This window comes from Hippopotamus amphibius, chromosome 1, assembly GCF_030028045.1.
Source record: "Hippopotamus amphibius kiboko isolate mHipAmp2 chromosome 1, mHipAmp2.hap2, whole genome shotgun sequence".
Lineage (NCBI taxonomy): Eukaryota > Metazoa > Chordata > Mammalia > Artiodactyla > Hippopotamidae > Hippopotamus > Hippopotamus amphibius.
Window position 1 is genome coordinate 204,387,891 of NC_080186.1, and position 13,498 is coordinate 204,401,388.

General features: G+C 36.3%; 1 protein-coding gene across 1 annotated transcript in view; it reads right to left on the reverse strand.

The window, feature by feature from the left end:
- Positions 1–13,498, reverse strand: part of ADGRV1 (adhesion G protein-coupled receptor V1) — a 472,618-nt gene that overhangs the window by 292,347 nt on the left and 166,773 nt on the right. Inside the window, exons 77-79 of the mRNA XM_057739390.1 lie at positions 12,580–12,751; positions 5,221–5,463; positions 877–1,284 (exon numbers count right to left, since the gene is read on the reverse strand). Coding sequence (XP_057595373.1) covers positions 877–1,284; positions 5,221–5,463; positions 12,580–12,751 — 823 coding nt within the window. The remainder of the gene's footprint in view (positions 1–876; positions 1,285–5,220; positions 5,464–12,579; positions 12,752–13,498) is intronic.

A 13,498-nucleotide genomic window follows, 5' to 3' on the forward strand; every position in this document is an offset into this window, starting at 1 on the left:
TTAGGCATTGTATTTTAAGAGATATTAAAGAAGTAAAATAGGCATGATAATCTAAAACCCCACTGTAAACATTTTAGGTATTCAAAGATCGTGTGTAAGAAATACAGTATTTATAAATTGATATGTATGCATTCAAAATTTTTTATCCTTTGTATTTAAATATGTTGATAACAAGTATCTTGATAAGGAAGTCCCACATAAACCCTAAGAGTTTTTTCCTTCAGTAAAATTCTTTTTAGGTATCTTCTTTCATTTATATTCTTAGGATCTCACATCTCCATTTAATTTCTTGATTTACAGAAATATAAATAGATAAATAGGTTTAGAATAAAATAGGTTTAAAATACGGCCTAAGTCCATATCAATTTGAATACCTGAAATCATCTGGTCATTCCTTAGTTCTCTTTTTCTGAGAAAGTTTTCAATGCCCAGGAGGAGCAGAGAACAAGCAGAGAGCAACAGCTCCTATTCCATGGCATTTAAACTGGAAGAACTACGTAATCTAGTCCAAGCCCTCCTCTTATGGACTCAAAAAACTGAGACACAATCTCAAAAGATATCCATCCAGTTTCTGGAGAATCAGAACGAGCTTGGAGCTTCTGACACCTGGAGCCTCTTTTCAGACACCAGACTATTCTTACTGCTGCAAAAGGTTACTCATCATTCTCTGAGTGCAAGACTGAAGTCTCCCAACAGAAATCAGTCACATTCAAGCAAAAGCACAGTGTCACATATGATGAATTCCATTCTTAGGTTCAAAAATTTAACTCTATCATAAATTCATGATAACTGATGCTATAACTGTACGTGGTTTTTCATCTTTTAAAAATGCATGAAGCAGTGTTGCCACTGCTAACACCTGCAAGGGCTTCTTACCTTGTCTATTAAATATAGCACAGCACTGAGCTGTTCATCTGTGTTCTCTGTGGCCACTTTCACGCTGATGCTGTGGAGCACCCTGCTGAGAATGTCACCCTCCAGGGGCTGCTGCAGCTGATCCGCAAGCCCCCAAAAGGCCTGGGAATCCGCGTCCGAGACGAGAGTGATGTTAGCAGTCCCATACACTTTATCAATTCTGGCACCACCTTTTGGGTCAAAAAGCACAATCTGGAAGCGTTTGGGAAATGGATTTAAAGACCCTGTCTCTGGCGTTAGGATGACATCCAGTACGGTGTTTCTCTGGCCAGGTTCAAGGACCAACGTGCCTTCAGTTTTCACAAAGTCTTTCCCAGAAATAGCCGGAGATATGAGAGTACGACCAATTGTCTCAGCACTCCTCAACTCCTAGAAATTAAACAACACCACTTAAGTGAAACTATAAAAGTCTGATCTTGTCCTAACAAATTTTATTTCTCTTAATCTGATGAGTCACAACATTACTATTAAAACAGGGGTTTTATATTTTTTCTCATCTCCTAAGACAAATTAGGGAGAGAAATGTACATCATACAGTGATGAGGTTAGGAAAGAAAGATGCCTTAGAATAGATCAAGAAAGAGAATCAGAAAAGAAATGTCACTACTGCCTCACAGAAATTCTCCAATTGTGACCTTCCTAACAATCTGAAGATACTCAGAGGCATATATGCCCAGGGGTCAGATCATGTACATCATTATACAAAGTATGGCAGGAAGACACTGGAGGATTCCAGCAGGAGAGTGACACATCTTATCTCACATTTTCATGAGTATTCTGGCTCCTGGGCTAGTTAGGCTGTAGCAGGGGATGAGGATGGAAGCAGGGAGAAGAGACAGGTTTTTATATTAGTTCCTAAAGAAAACAAAAACAAAACAACAACAACAACAGTGCTACCTTAGGTCATATGAGTAGAAAGAGTGAGAAATACTGACTAGGAATATATTTTGAATGTAGAATCAGCAGGACTTTCTGATTAATTCAATGTTGCATGGAGAGGCGAGAAGACTGAGGATAACACCTAGCTGTCTGCCTGAATGAATGGTAGTAAACTGGGGGAAATATCGCTAAAGGAGAAATGAAGAGTTAAGTATCATGTATACTATGCCTGAGGTGCCTTTTAGACAATTCAAATGAAGATGTCAGATACGAGTAATCAGATATGAGAGTCTGGATCCAGGACAGTGAAGGGGCTAGTGATAAAAATTCAGCTCTCATTTTATAGATGATATTTAAAGAAAACAAGTGTGGATGGTCTAGTCTAGGGAGTGAGTCTAGGCAGACCCCAACATTTATTGGTCAGGAAGACCAACACAGACAACGGGAAGGAGCTGCCAGAGAGAAAGGGTTAAGAGTAGGACAGTGTGGTACTCCAGATGCCCAGAGAAGAGCAGGCCTCCAGAAGGAGGAAGTGTGACACAAAATGAAAAATCAATGAAGATAAAGGGTTTTCAAGAGCCACGGCAGCATAATGGTAGGAAAAAAAAGCCTCACTGAAGGAAACAACACAGAAGTCTATTGGCTTCAGAATGGAGAAATTAAACTATCTAGTGGAATACCATATAACAGTAAAAGTAAAAGAACTACACACATCAGCACAGCTATTTCTCAAAAACATATTGTTAAGCAAAAAAAGCACATCATAAGACAATACAACTGGAAGAATCTCATCGGCTTAATTTCCAAAACAGATAACCTAAAAAAACATACAGTATGTGGTAAAATAAAATAAAAATATAAATAAAAACAAGGTAATAATTCATCACGTAATTCAAGATAGAGGTTACCTGCAAGATGGAGAGAGGTTATCCTGCAAGGAGAAAGCAGGATAGCATGAGAGAAAGGTTCATGACAGCTAGTTCTAAGAGCCTGGTAAAGTTGGATGTCTTAAGCTAAGTGGTGATGGTTTTATTCCTATAAACTGCACATATGCATTCTGTTCACTATTTTCTGGTAGGATTTATTTCACATTTCAGACATTTAAAGGAAATGGAACAATCAAAATGTTCCTGTTTTTATAAAATACATATAACAAAAACAAACAAGCACTATGCAATTTAAAAGCAACATCGAAAATCATCACAGAATTAGCCTCTGATAGAATAAGCAACGTGAGAATAAGAAGGAAAGGCATGTTCTTTCTTGAACTTGTGGGCTTTGGGCTAGTACACACATATACAAATGAAATATCTGGAACTGGTTTTCAAATTTGGCTTAGCTATAGGCCTATTTAATTTAAAGATAACTGGAATGAGTGATATTGTCATTATCTCAAATTTTTATATCCCTTAACTTTAGATCACAACTACGTAGTCATAAGGGAACTTCCAGAACTAACTTACCTTCGGTAGGAAATGCAGACCTACTGAAGGGTACGTAGGCTACACCTATTGTTTTAGCTACTTTATTAAAGCCTGTTTAAAGTAAAATCAAAATTAATATTATTGTAACAGAATAGCAACCTGGTCCATAATTATTTTCTCATCCTTGCCAGCTACTGGAAAATAGAATTATATGACTTTCTCTTCTAACAATATGCCTAGCTTTCAGAGAGAGAAAATGCAGAGGCAGAGAGGTAAAACTTTTATTTCTAATTTTTAAAATTAAGCTTTTTACTTTGAGATAATTATAGATTCACATGCACTTACAAGAAATAATAAAGAGTGGTCTCCTGTACCCTTTACTCAAGATTCCTGGTTGGTAACATCTTGCATTATTATAATATATCACAACCAGGATATGGACGTTGATACAGTCAAGATACATTTTCAGCACCACAGAGATGTTCTATGTTGTTTTTTATAGTGTTATAAAAATGCTATGAGTTACATGCTAGTGACAGCATGTACTTCACAAGGAATCATTTGTGAATAATCTAGAAAGAATGTAAATGAATATGATAGAGATATTGGCATTCAGATTCTTATTTTGGCATTTTCAATTCCCCTTTCAACGAGTGTATGAACTGGTTTAAAGTGTGCCTCAAATCTTTTTATCCCTTCTTCCACTCTTCCACTCTACAAAGAATATGATGATATATAATTCATGGGAGAAGAAGGAAGCATATATTTTTTCTCATTTCTCTTACCATCTTAAATGCTTAAAAGAAAAAAAAAAAAAGCTAAAATCTCCATGAATCAAAATGCTTCTTTTCATGTTCATACCATTTCAAGGTTATTTAGAATGGAGTTTATTTCTAGAGCCTCATATGATATAAAGAGTTTCGCCTCCTTGCTTGCCAAGCTGTAGACTCTTGTCGTAAAGACAACTTTTCTGCCTGGCAAGCTTCCAGAACAGCTCACTACCCACAGCTCCGGTGCTAACCTCCGATCCCTGACTCACATGATTGCTACAGCAAACTGGCTGCACTTATGTTGTATTTTATGCAAAGAATATTCTGTGTTTGAGCCACTCAACAGTGACACAACCAAGCACATATTAAACAGCACTTTGTATAAAGAAACAAAAAACAACAACTTTGAAACCTTGAGCCCTAAAGTGTCACCAGGTTTGAAGTCTTAAAATGGGAAATGGCAGCACTGTCCAGAATGGTAGTTTTCAAACTGTGGGGTTTTTGGAGTTACGGGAGTCAAGAGGCAAAAAAAGAGAAGTTCAGTTGCGCAAGCTCCAATCTCCACAATCATGCTCCAGAGAATGGATACACACTTTTGTTTTAATATATTAGAGTTTTGCTCCTAGAACAAAGTTTAAAACACAGTGCTCAAAAGGTGCAGCATGTTGTGTGGACCAGCCCCAGGCTCTAGTCACTTAGTGTCTTACAGCATTACTTTTCTGAGTCCCTGGATACCCACCTGCTCCCTCTCTTTCACTTGATGTCACCTAACAGGACGGATATGAAAAGTGGGCTATGAGACCTCATGAACTCATGGATTTAGAGAAACGTAAAGATCAGTTAGTGTTTGAAGTCCTGAAGAAGATTTTCAACTAGTTCAGGTAAAAAAATCAGAAAAAAGGCCCATACTTTTTGTTTCTGGTCTTATACAGTTACATTCTGAAGAAATTTTAACTCTCTACAGATTTTATAGAACAGATTGATGTAAGACATCTTGCACTGTATAATCAACTTTTCCAAAAGAAAAAAAAAAGACAAAAGATTATCATATGAAAACATGATCTAAGTGAAAAAACGGAACTGTTTCAAGGATAAAGCCTAATGTAATAAACATAATGTGAATGATCATGGTATCATCAGCAAATAATCTGTCAATTCTTCTCTGTTTCATTACACACGCTACAGTTAAAGAAGAAAGACCTACTGTGTGTGAATACACACTGCATGCTTACCTGGGTGTGGAAGTTAACGGACATCATTAGGCCTGTCCCAGAGTCTCTGGCCACCTGCAGACTGATTAGAGTGGCCTTCTTATGAGCCACAGGCAGCCGAGAACCCACAGAGAAATACACGAGGCTTGGAGGTTTATCACTCCGTAATAATTTAATCTGTGCAAATCTGGCACTATTGTTTACGGCTGCTCCAGCAGTTACTTCATACAGTTCTACAAAAAAATGCGTTTCAACTTGAGGTATCTGACAATGAGAAAAAAGGGGGGATAAAAGGACGATCACTAATAGACTTGTATTTTAACATAATTCTGATATTAAGAAACAGTGTTATCCATATACATTATCACAGAAATAAATACACATCTAGAGGTACATTCTGTATAATTACAGAATTAAATTCTTATGTTAGATTACCACGAAATTTATTTTTTTCAGTCTTTCTTTAAACACCTTTACTCTCTCTGCGTGAGCTTCTTACTAGAAAATCAATGTCAGGAGACAATCTATGCATACTTCAATAAACAAAAGGATACATAAGGTATATTCATACAATGAAATGTTATCTAGTCGTTAAAAGGAATGAACTATTTCAATATTTTTGAACATGGATGGATCCAAAAACATAATGATGAGTAAAAAAAATCAAGTTGCATAATGATATGTGTGGCATGCTATATAATAAATGTAAAATTTTGAACTGCATGGAGCTTACTACATTTTGTTAATGGATACGTATTTATTTAAAGAGTAAAAAAGAAAACAAAACACCATGACAGTAGTCACAAGTAGAGGGGTGGCCTTGGGGGTAGGGCAAGGTGTGGAGTTGAAAAAACATGGGATAGGAGTGAAAGGGAGCTTCAACTTTGTCTGTAAAGTTTTATTTTTAAAGGCTTTTACATAAATATGACCAACTATATTCATAACAGTTAATTTAGTGATTTTATGTACGTTTCAAAATTTCCCTAAATTCTGTACCAAGAAATCTAAATTTAGTCTATTGGTTATGTTTTGCTCATGTTTTACCTCTGTTCTTTCTCCACAATCTCAAATAATTTATTTTTCAAAGCCTGAATTCAATTATATAACACACTAGCAATCACCTGTTTTTACTTATTTGCTCTTACACAATAATCTAAAAATCTTAGCAGCATTTTTAGCTTCCTAGCATAACTCCAAGAAGCTAAGCTGATGCATTTTCAACTGTGTGTATCATTGTCTAATTTGATATAATGCATCATTTTTATTTATCAGCAAGGACCTTATTCATCATTTGTTTTGTGATCATTTTAATGAGAATCATTATGTCGTGAAACAATACAACAAATTCTTTAGGATCACTCAAAACGAGCTGCATCTTAGTAGTACAATAAATGAACTTAATCTCTTTTTATTGTCTGAAGAAACATTTAGTTTTCCTGTGGTATATTTTATTCTCTACTTTTGCTTATCAACTCTCAGTAAACATTAAAATGAAGGTAAGTGCACTCTTCCCGCTTTTGAGAAACTAAATTTGGCGAATACAATAAACTGAAGCACTAGAAAAGTATGGGTAACTATACTCGATAACTACTATTCCCTAATGTCCAATGAGCCTGAATTCACAATAGTTTCATTTAACTAAGGATTTCAGCATATTACATTCCAACACAGACGCTTGGAATGTAATTTTTTAATTTATTTTTATTTTTATTTTTCAGTATAATATTTCTTCTCATTGTGACGATGATTGAAACATTACTTAGAGCTACTTTGAGCCAAAAGAATATGTTATAATCTAAGTAAGGAACCCCACAAATTGAACAGTATGCAGATGGTGCCAGCACATAATTAGAAGAGACAAAAGGAGTCTTCCAGTCTTACAACAAAATACTCTATTTAAGCAATATGCCTGAAGTATACTGGAAAAGCAAAACTCACAGATTGTTATCTGAACCTCCCTGGACCTAATTATGACTGGAGACCTCACAAGAACTCAACTTCCTTTCCTAGTTAAGTCAGCAGCATTCCAGGAGTACCTTTTGCCCAACTAGCATAAAATGATTTTTCTTGGGCCCAGACCTGCTCAGAAGCAAAGTAATAATGAAATAATACCTTACTTAGTTTTAAAAAACATTTGTAACAAATGTTTAAACAATCTGTTTGGTTTAAACAGATTTTGTGGGTTAAGAAATGCATCCTAAGTTAATTAACTATGACCTTTATACATTTTGCTAATATAGAACCATAAGATAGAACCACAGAACCATAGATACCTAGTAGAGAGAGGGCAAATGGATTGCAGTTGAAAAGATGAGTTCTAATCTTTGCCGAGTAATTGACCTGGGGAACGCTACTTAAATTCTTCATAACTTGAAAACAAAAATATTGAATAACTATAGAGATATGATAGAATAGAAAAACTCTGAGTGTCAGGAGGCTGGACTGAGTTTAAGAGAAGCCACCACCAATCAGTGGTGTAACTCTACAGTTGAAAGTGCGCGCTGTTTGCTGTGCCGCTGTGCCGTCACTCCCCTACCACCAGCACTGACATGGCTACTACTCAAGTCACTGAATCACCCCAGACTCCATTCCCATCCATTCTGAAGAACAGCAATACCAACCTGCCTTAGGAAGGGCCAACTCCTTGCCAAGAACTGTGTGAAAAACCCTCCCATTCGTTATCTCATTTAATCTAACAGCCCTATTATTAACTCCACCAAGTCTGGGAAGCTCAGGAAGGCTAAGCAACTTGTCTAATGTCTTCCAGCTAATAAGTGGAAGAGCTAAGATTTGAATCCAGATCTTCTATCATCAGAGCCCAAACTCTTAACCATCATACTATATACCAGAATAAGCTAGGTATCTTTGAAGCTCTTCCTTTGATAAAAAAACAGAGAGATGCTTCTTAGGTCAAAAGTCAAGACACAGTTATGCTGTTCTGCTAGAACTACCAAATAATCTCTCAAATCCTACCTCAAAAGAACATGGCCACAGAGTCAGTCACATTTATATCTCTAGGTATCAGTTTATCAGACATAAAAAGAAGACTTTGAACTGGATGAATAATAAGTTCCTTTAGTCACAAAGTGTAAGATGTTAAAATGCATATTAAAAGCTCATAATAATTTTTTAAAATATTTTTTCATTTTCCTAAGACTATAATCTTCCTCCTTCTTCCCTCTTTTAAAATTTCCTCTCATTAAAACACGAATGATTATTACTCTAGCCTATACCTTGCTTTTGAACAGCTGGGAAGACAGTGAGAGCAAAATGCCTTGAAAATTAGCTGCCTCTCAGGATGCAGAAGAAAACTCAACTCATGATTCAAATATTACATGAGAAGGAGAAATAAGAGATGTGACCAAAATTCTTTCTCTTGCTTAACTGAAACTACCTGGATGTGGGCATGTGGGCTCAGGGGCATTTCCCTGGTTAGGAAAAAGAATACACACAGTATCCTATGTGCTGCCTACCACATTCTCTCATTCTTTAATTACAATACCTCTAGTACCTGGGAATTTCTTTAGTATTCTCCTGCAAGGAGGGTGAGCTCAGAGGAAGCAATCTCTTCTCCCACCTACACTCTACACTCCCACCTCTTTCCCTTTCTTTCAGCTTGTCCAAGACTGCCTCTTTTCAGTTGTTTTGTTTAATCTCTCTCTCTCTCTTTCTCTCCCCCCTCTGCAGGTAGAGACCTCCTCAAACAGTATTAATGTACAACTTCCCTATCTTTCAGGATCTTTACCTACTGTACCTGGCTGCTGTACCAACAAGGTATTTTCCACTTTGAAAATTATTTTCATATCTAAGTAATACAAGTTTCACTTTACAAGAACCAGGTCAGCAAAAAGTTGATAAAGACATTAATCCAAACAGCAACATAGGACTGAACTGACTCTGATCTCAAAACACTTCTTACAATTATAAGATTAACGTCTATTGCATGAGATAAATGTGTTAAGTCTGGTAAGATCGGTTCAAGATTCTAAATCACCAAAAAGTCTACTTGAGATAAAATGAATAAATGCTAATAAAAACAAGAGAATTTTCAACAACTCACATATGCAACATACACTTACGGAGGGGAATGGAAAGAATGCAAAGATGACTAAAACCACGTTCTAATTTTCAAGCAGCTGAGAGTCAAGATGCAATATGCATAACAAGTTTTGACCCTGCATATAACTGATAACTTCCTTAAGAAAGGTACAGATGTCTTTAACTTAGAAAATTAAGTATTCTAACTGAAGATACCATGGGATGCAAACTGGAGGAAGTGGTATTTTGATCAGCCCTTAAGGGAGAGTTAGGAAATGTGGAGTTGTGGGGGTTGAGGAGGCCAGACTATTTGGACAAATGCAGAGAGGAAGATTTAAATGTTTTCAAGTAGAATAACATGGCTAAATGTTTTGAATATTGAAATTTCAGTTCCTTTTCTTCAGTGCAATAGAAAGCATTAGTAGCTAATGAAACTTCCACTCAAGAAAAGTAAATTTAATAATACTTTTATAAATTAGGGGTTTGGGATTAACATATACACATTACTATATATAAAACAGGTAAACATGGACCTACTGTATAGCACAGGGAGCTATACTCATTATCTTGCAATAACCTATAATGGAAAAGAATCTGAAAAATTCTCTCTCTCTCTCTCTCCACACACACATATACGTATAACTGAATCACTTTGCTGGACACTTGAAACTCACACACCATTGTACACTAACTATTTAAATTTTTTTTAAATAAAATTCTTGGAATTTCCTGAGTTAAAAAAAAAATCAGTGGGAACTCAGTATTTTTAAAAATATATTTTCTAGTTCCATCACTGCCAAGATGGCTCACCTTTGTCAACCATCAACTCTCATGCCTATCTCCAGAACATACATTCAGATCTCTGAAACTCTTTCTGATGAGAGAAATCAACTCCTTAGACAGTAGTTGATTGGATGTCTTAGAGCAGGAAAAATCAAGATGGCTCTAGAACATAGGTTATTGCTATAAAGCAAATAAGCATCTAGAAATTTTTAAAGCAATATGAAAAGACAAAAGAATAGCTTAATAGATCTTTCAGTGTCCATGACATGACTATTGGAGTAGCAAAAGGAAAAGCATTTAGTAAGCAATTAAAACTAGTTGAATTTGAATCTATAATGGTACTTAAAGGAGAAAAGTTATTGTAATGTATTAAAAATGGTTAAAATAAAAAATGTGAGTATAATAGTGTGTACGTAATATTTTATTAATTTTAATGTGTAGGAGAATGTTAATATATCAAAATAGTTATATCTTTTATTAAGTATATATTCATCTATTAAGGAATGATAAACATTCTTTTTTTGTATGTAGGTAGGAAAGAGTTAATAAAAATGTTAGTAAGGGCTCCCCTGGAGACGCAGTGGTTAAGAATCTGCCTGCCAATACAGGGGACACGGGTTTGAGCCCTGCTCTGCGAAGATCCCACATGCTGCGGAGCAACTAAGCCCACGTGCTGCAACTACAGAAGCCCACATGCTGCAACTACTGAAGCCCACGTGCTCCACAACAAGGGAAGCCCCCTCAGTAAGAAGTCTGCGCACCACAGTGAAGAGTAGCCTGTTCTCCACAATTACAGAAAGCCCAAGCACAATAACAAAGACCCAATGTAGCCAATAAAATTAACTAATTAATTAATTTTTTAAAATGTTAGTTAGTAAGACAATTATTCCTAGAAAAAGTAAGAATTGCACCAAAAATAGGAATAAATTATTAGGACCTGTGAATCACATACAAATGAAGATGAAAACAAGTCAGAAGTTAAAGAGTACTGTTGGTCACACAGAAGTTGAAAGATGATGCAACTGTATGTTTGTTCAAATATGATAAAACAGATGAACTGCAGAGCTGCACTAAGATCACAGATTTGTTATCTCATTTCTTACAAGGTAAAGCCTCTAGGTTGCCTCCTTAAGCATAACAAGATATTAACAAGGCAGGTCTATCTTTCCAATACCACCAATAGACCAGCTCCATGTTCAACAGTGACGGGGCAATGGTTAAGGTAAAGCTGGCACTGCAAAATTTAAACAACATATAATTCTGGGGAAAACACTTGGTGTTGAAAAAATTAACACGTAAAGCATGAACTTAAAAAAACATGCTGATCTCACAAGTCAAGTCATAAAATGGATCCCAATCAGATACCAGCAATTCTCATTTGAAACAGCTTCGGACAGGCACCAGGACCTGTGGTCCTAACAAAGAACAAAGTGCTGGTAACCAAGGGCATGTAACCTTAAGTGGCCTGAGACAAGTATTCTCTCTCTTCTGGAACCAATAAAATTACTACAATTCTGGGAAGGTATGAAAATATGTATCTCTGTAAGCTTACAGAAGATCAATATAACTGTTTCAGTAATTCTCAGAAAGTGAAAAAACAAGCAGAGAAAAAATGAATAAAGAGTGAAATCTACAACAGGGCTGTTATTTGGAATGGGTTTAAATACAGCTGTACATTTGGAAATAATTTTATTTGTGCAATGCTTTTTCTGCTGTTTAAAGTGTTTCGCATGTACAGAGAAATCATGATACTTTTTGAACATTCATAATATTATGGCTAGATTTTGTATTAAATACTTGAGTTTAATAAATCAAGTAGTAGACAAAGAATAAATACCACTGAGTGCTCCTTAGGCATTAAAGTATCATGGATTAGCCATTTTAAAAAAGCCACACATGATTACTAAATGACTAAAGTTCGGTGAGGTCATCAGTGACCAATACTGTTTGAATAATGCAGATTCCTTTAGAAAGAGGGGGAACACCTGGCTCCTGGGTGCCATGCGCAACACAAACCAATAGAAATTTAGCCAAAGGCTCACCAAGCATGGCCTCTGTGCCTCTTCGGTGGATCAGAACTGAGCTCTCTAGAGCATGAGAGAACTTTCATTCTGCGGATGAAATCTACGGCTGTAACATGATGTGACCAAATCTATGGATATGATAAAGCAAAAAACTAAACATTCAGAGGAATCAGAGACACTAATCGGGATGAAAATGCCTCAAGGGATCATTCACACAATGGGCAGGTGGGCCAGAAAGAATCTTGGAAATGACAAGAAACAGAGGAAACTGATGAGCTTTTTTTCATTACCGATTTACAACACTGGGTAGGTCTTAGGTGTACAACTGAAGGGCTTTTTTGTAAAAATTCATAATGCAATAAATTCTAAGTGTGAAATCCACTGCCCACCTAGGAGATTTAGACATTATGGCTAGGTAAGACACACAGAATCCCCACATAAATGATGTGTAAGTTTCAACAAAGTGGCTGTAAAATGACTAATTCTAAAGAAATATAATCAGAATTTGACAATACCGTGCCTCATAGTTTCTTACCTTCCCTGGTTTGAGCTCAATGGTGATAAAGCACTTTGTCTGACCCGCTGTACAGATCGTGGTCCCTGACACAGACAGAAGTTCATCTGTCAGGTTCACACCATCTTTTTGGAGCACAGCAGCTGTTTTGTTAAACGTGACTCGCCAAAAGACCTTGACATCTTCAAAGGCTCTAGGAATAAAGCAAAACCTTTGCAAACGCAGTCACAGAGGGCATTATTCCTGTAGTTAACGCGGAAAGCGCTATTGCTGTGCCTGAGTGTACCTCTTCATCCAAAGCACAGCACTGTACTCTCTCACTGGTAATGTCAAAAATAACCAATTCTGCCCACTACCGTTAAGAAATTAAGGCCAGAGTTTACGTGGTATTCTTTGACCACACTCTATTAAGTACTGATTAAGTATGTGTTGAATTACGATTCCTAATTATGTACCAGAAATATGAAAAAAAATTATAGAGAACCCCTGGCTTCAAGTAAATGTTCCTCGTTTGTCTTTTAGCAAGAATCCTTCTAAAGGAAAAACACTATTGCTAAAAATGGTTGTTACTATAAAAATAAAGGGCAAGAGATGATCTACATTTTCAGAGAATATTTAGACCCAAAAATGGAAAAGGCAATACATATACATGTACATGTGTGCATACCCAGTGCACATGCATGATGGACACTCGGAAGCTGTGCACTACACTGTATTAAGCTGCAAGCAAAATGTTGGTAATCCGAGTCTCCCTGACAGTAAATGGTTGCACATGTGGAGTGATCAGAGAAAAGTAAATACAATGAAGTGATGAGTTACATAATCTGATATCTGTGTGGTACTTTATAAAGTACAAAACGTTCAAGGGAGCCCTAAATTATGCTCATAAACCAAGTGTCTTAAATCACAGATTTGGAACTAGAGCATCTGAACACTGATA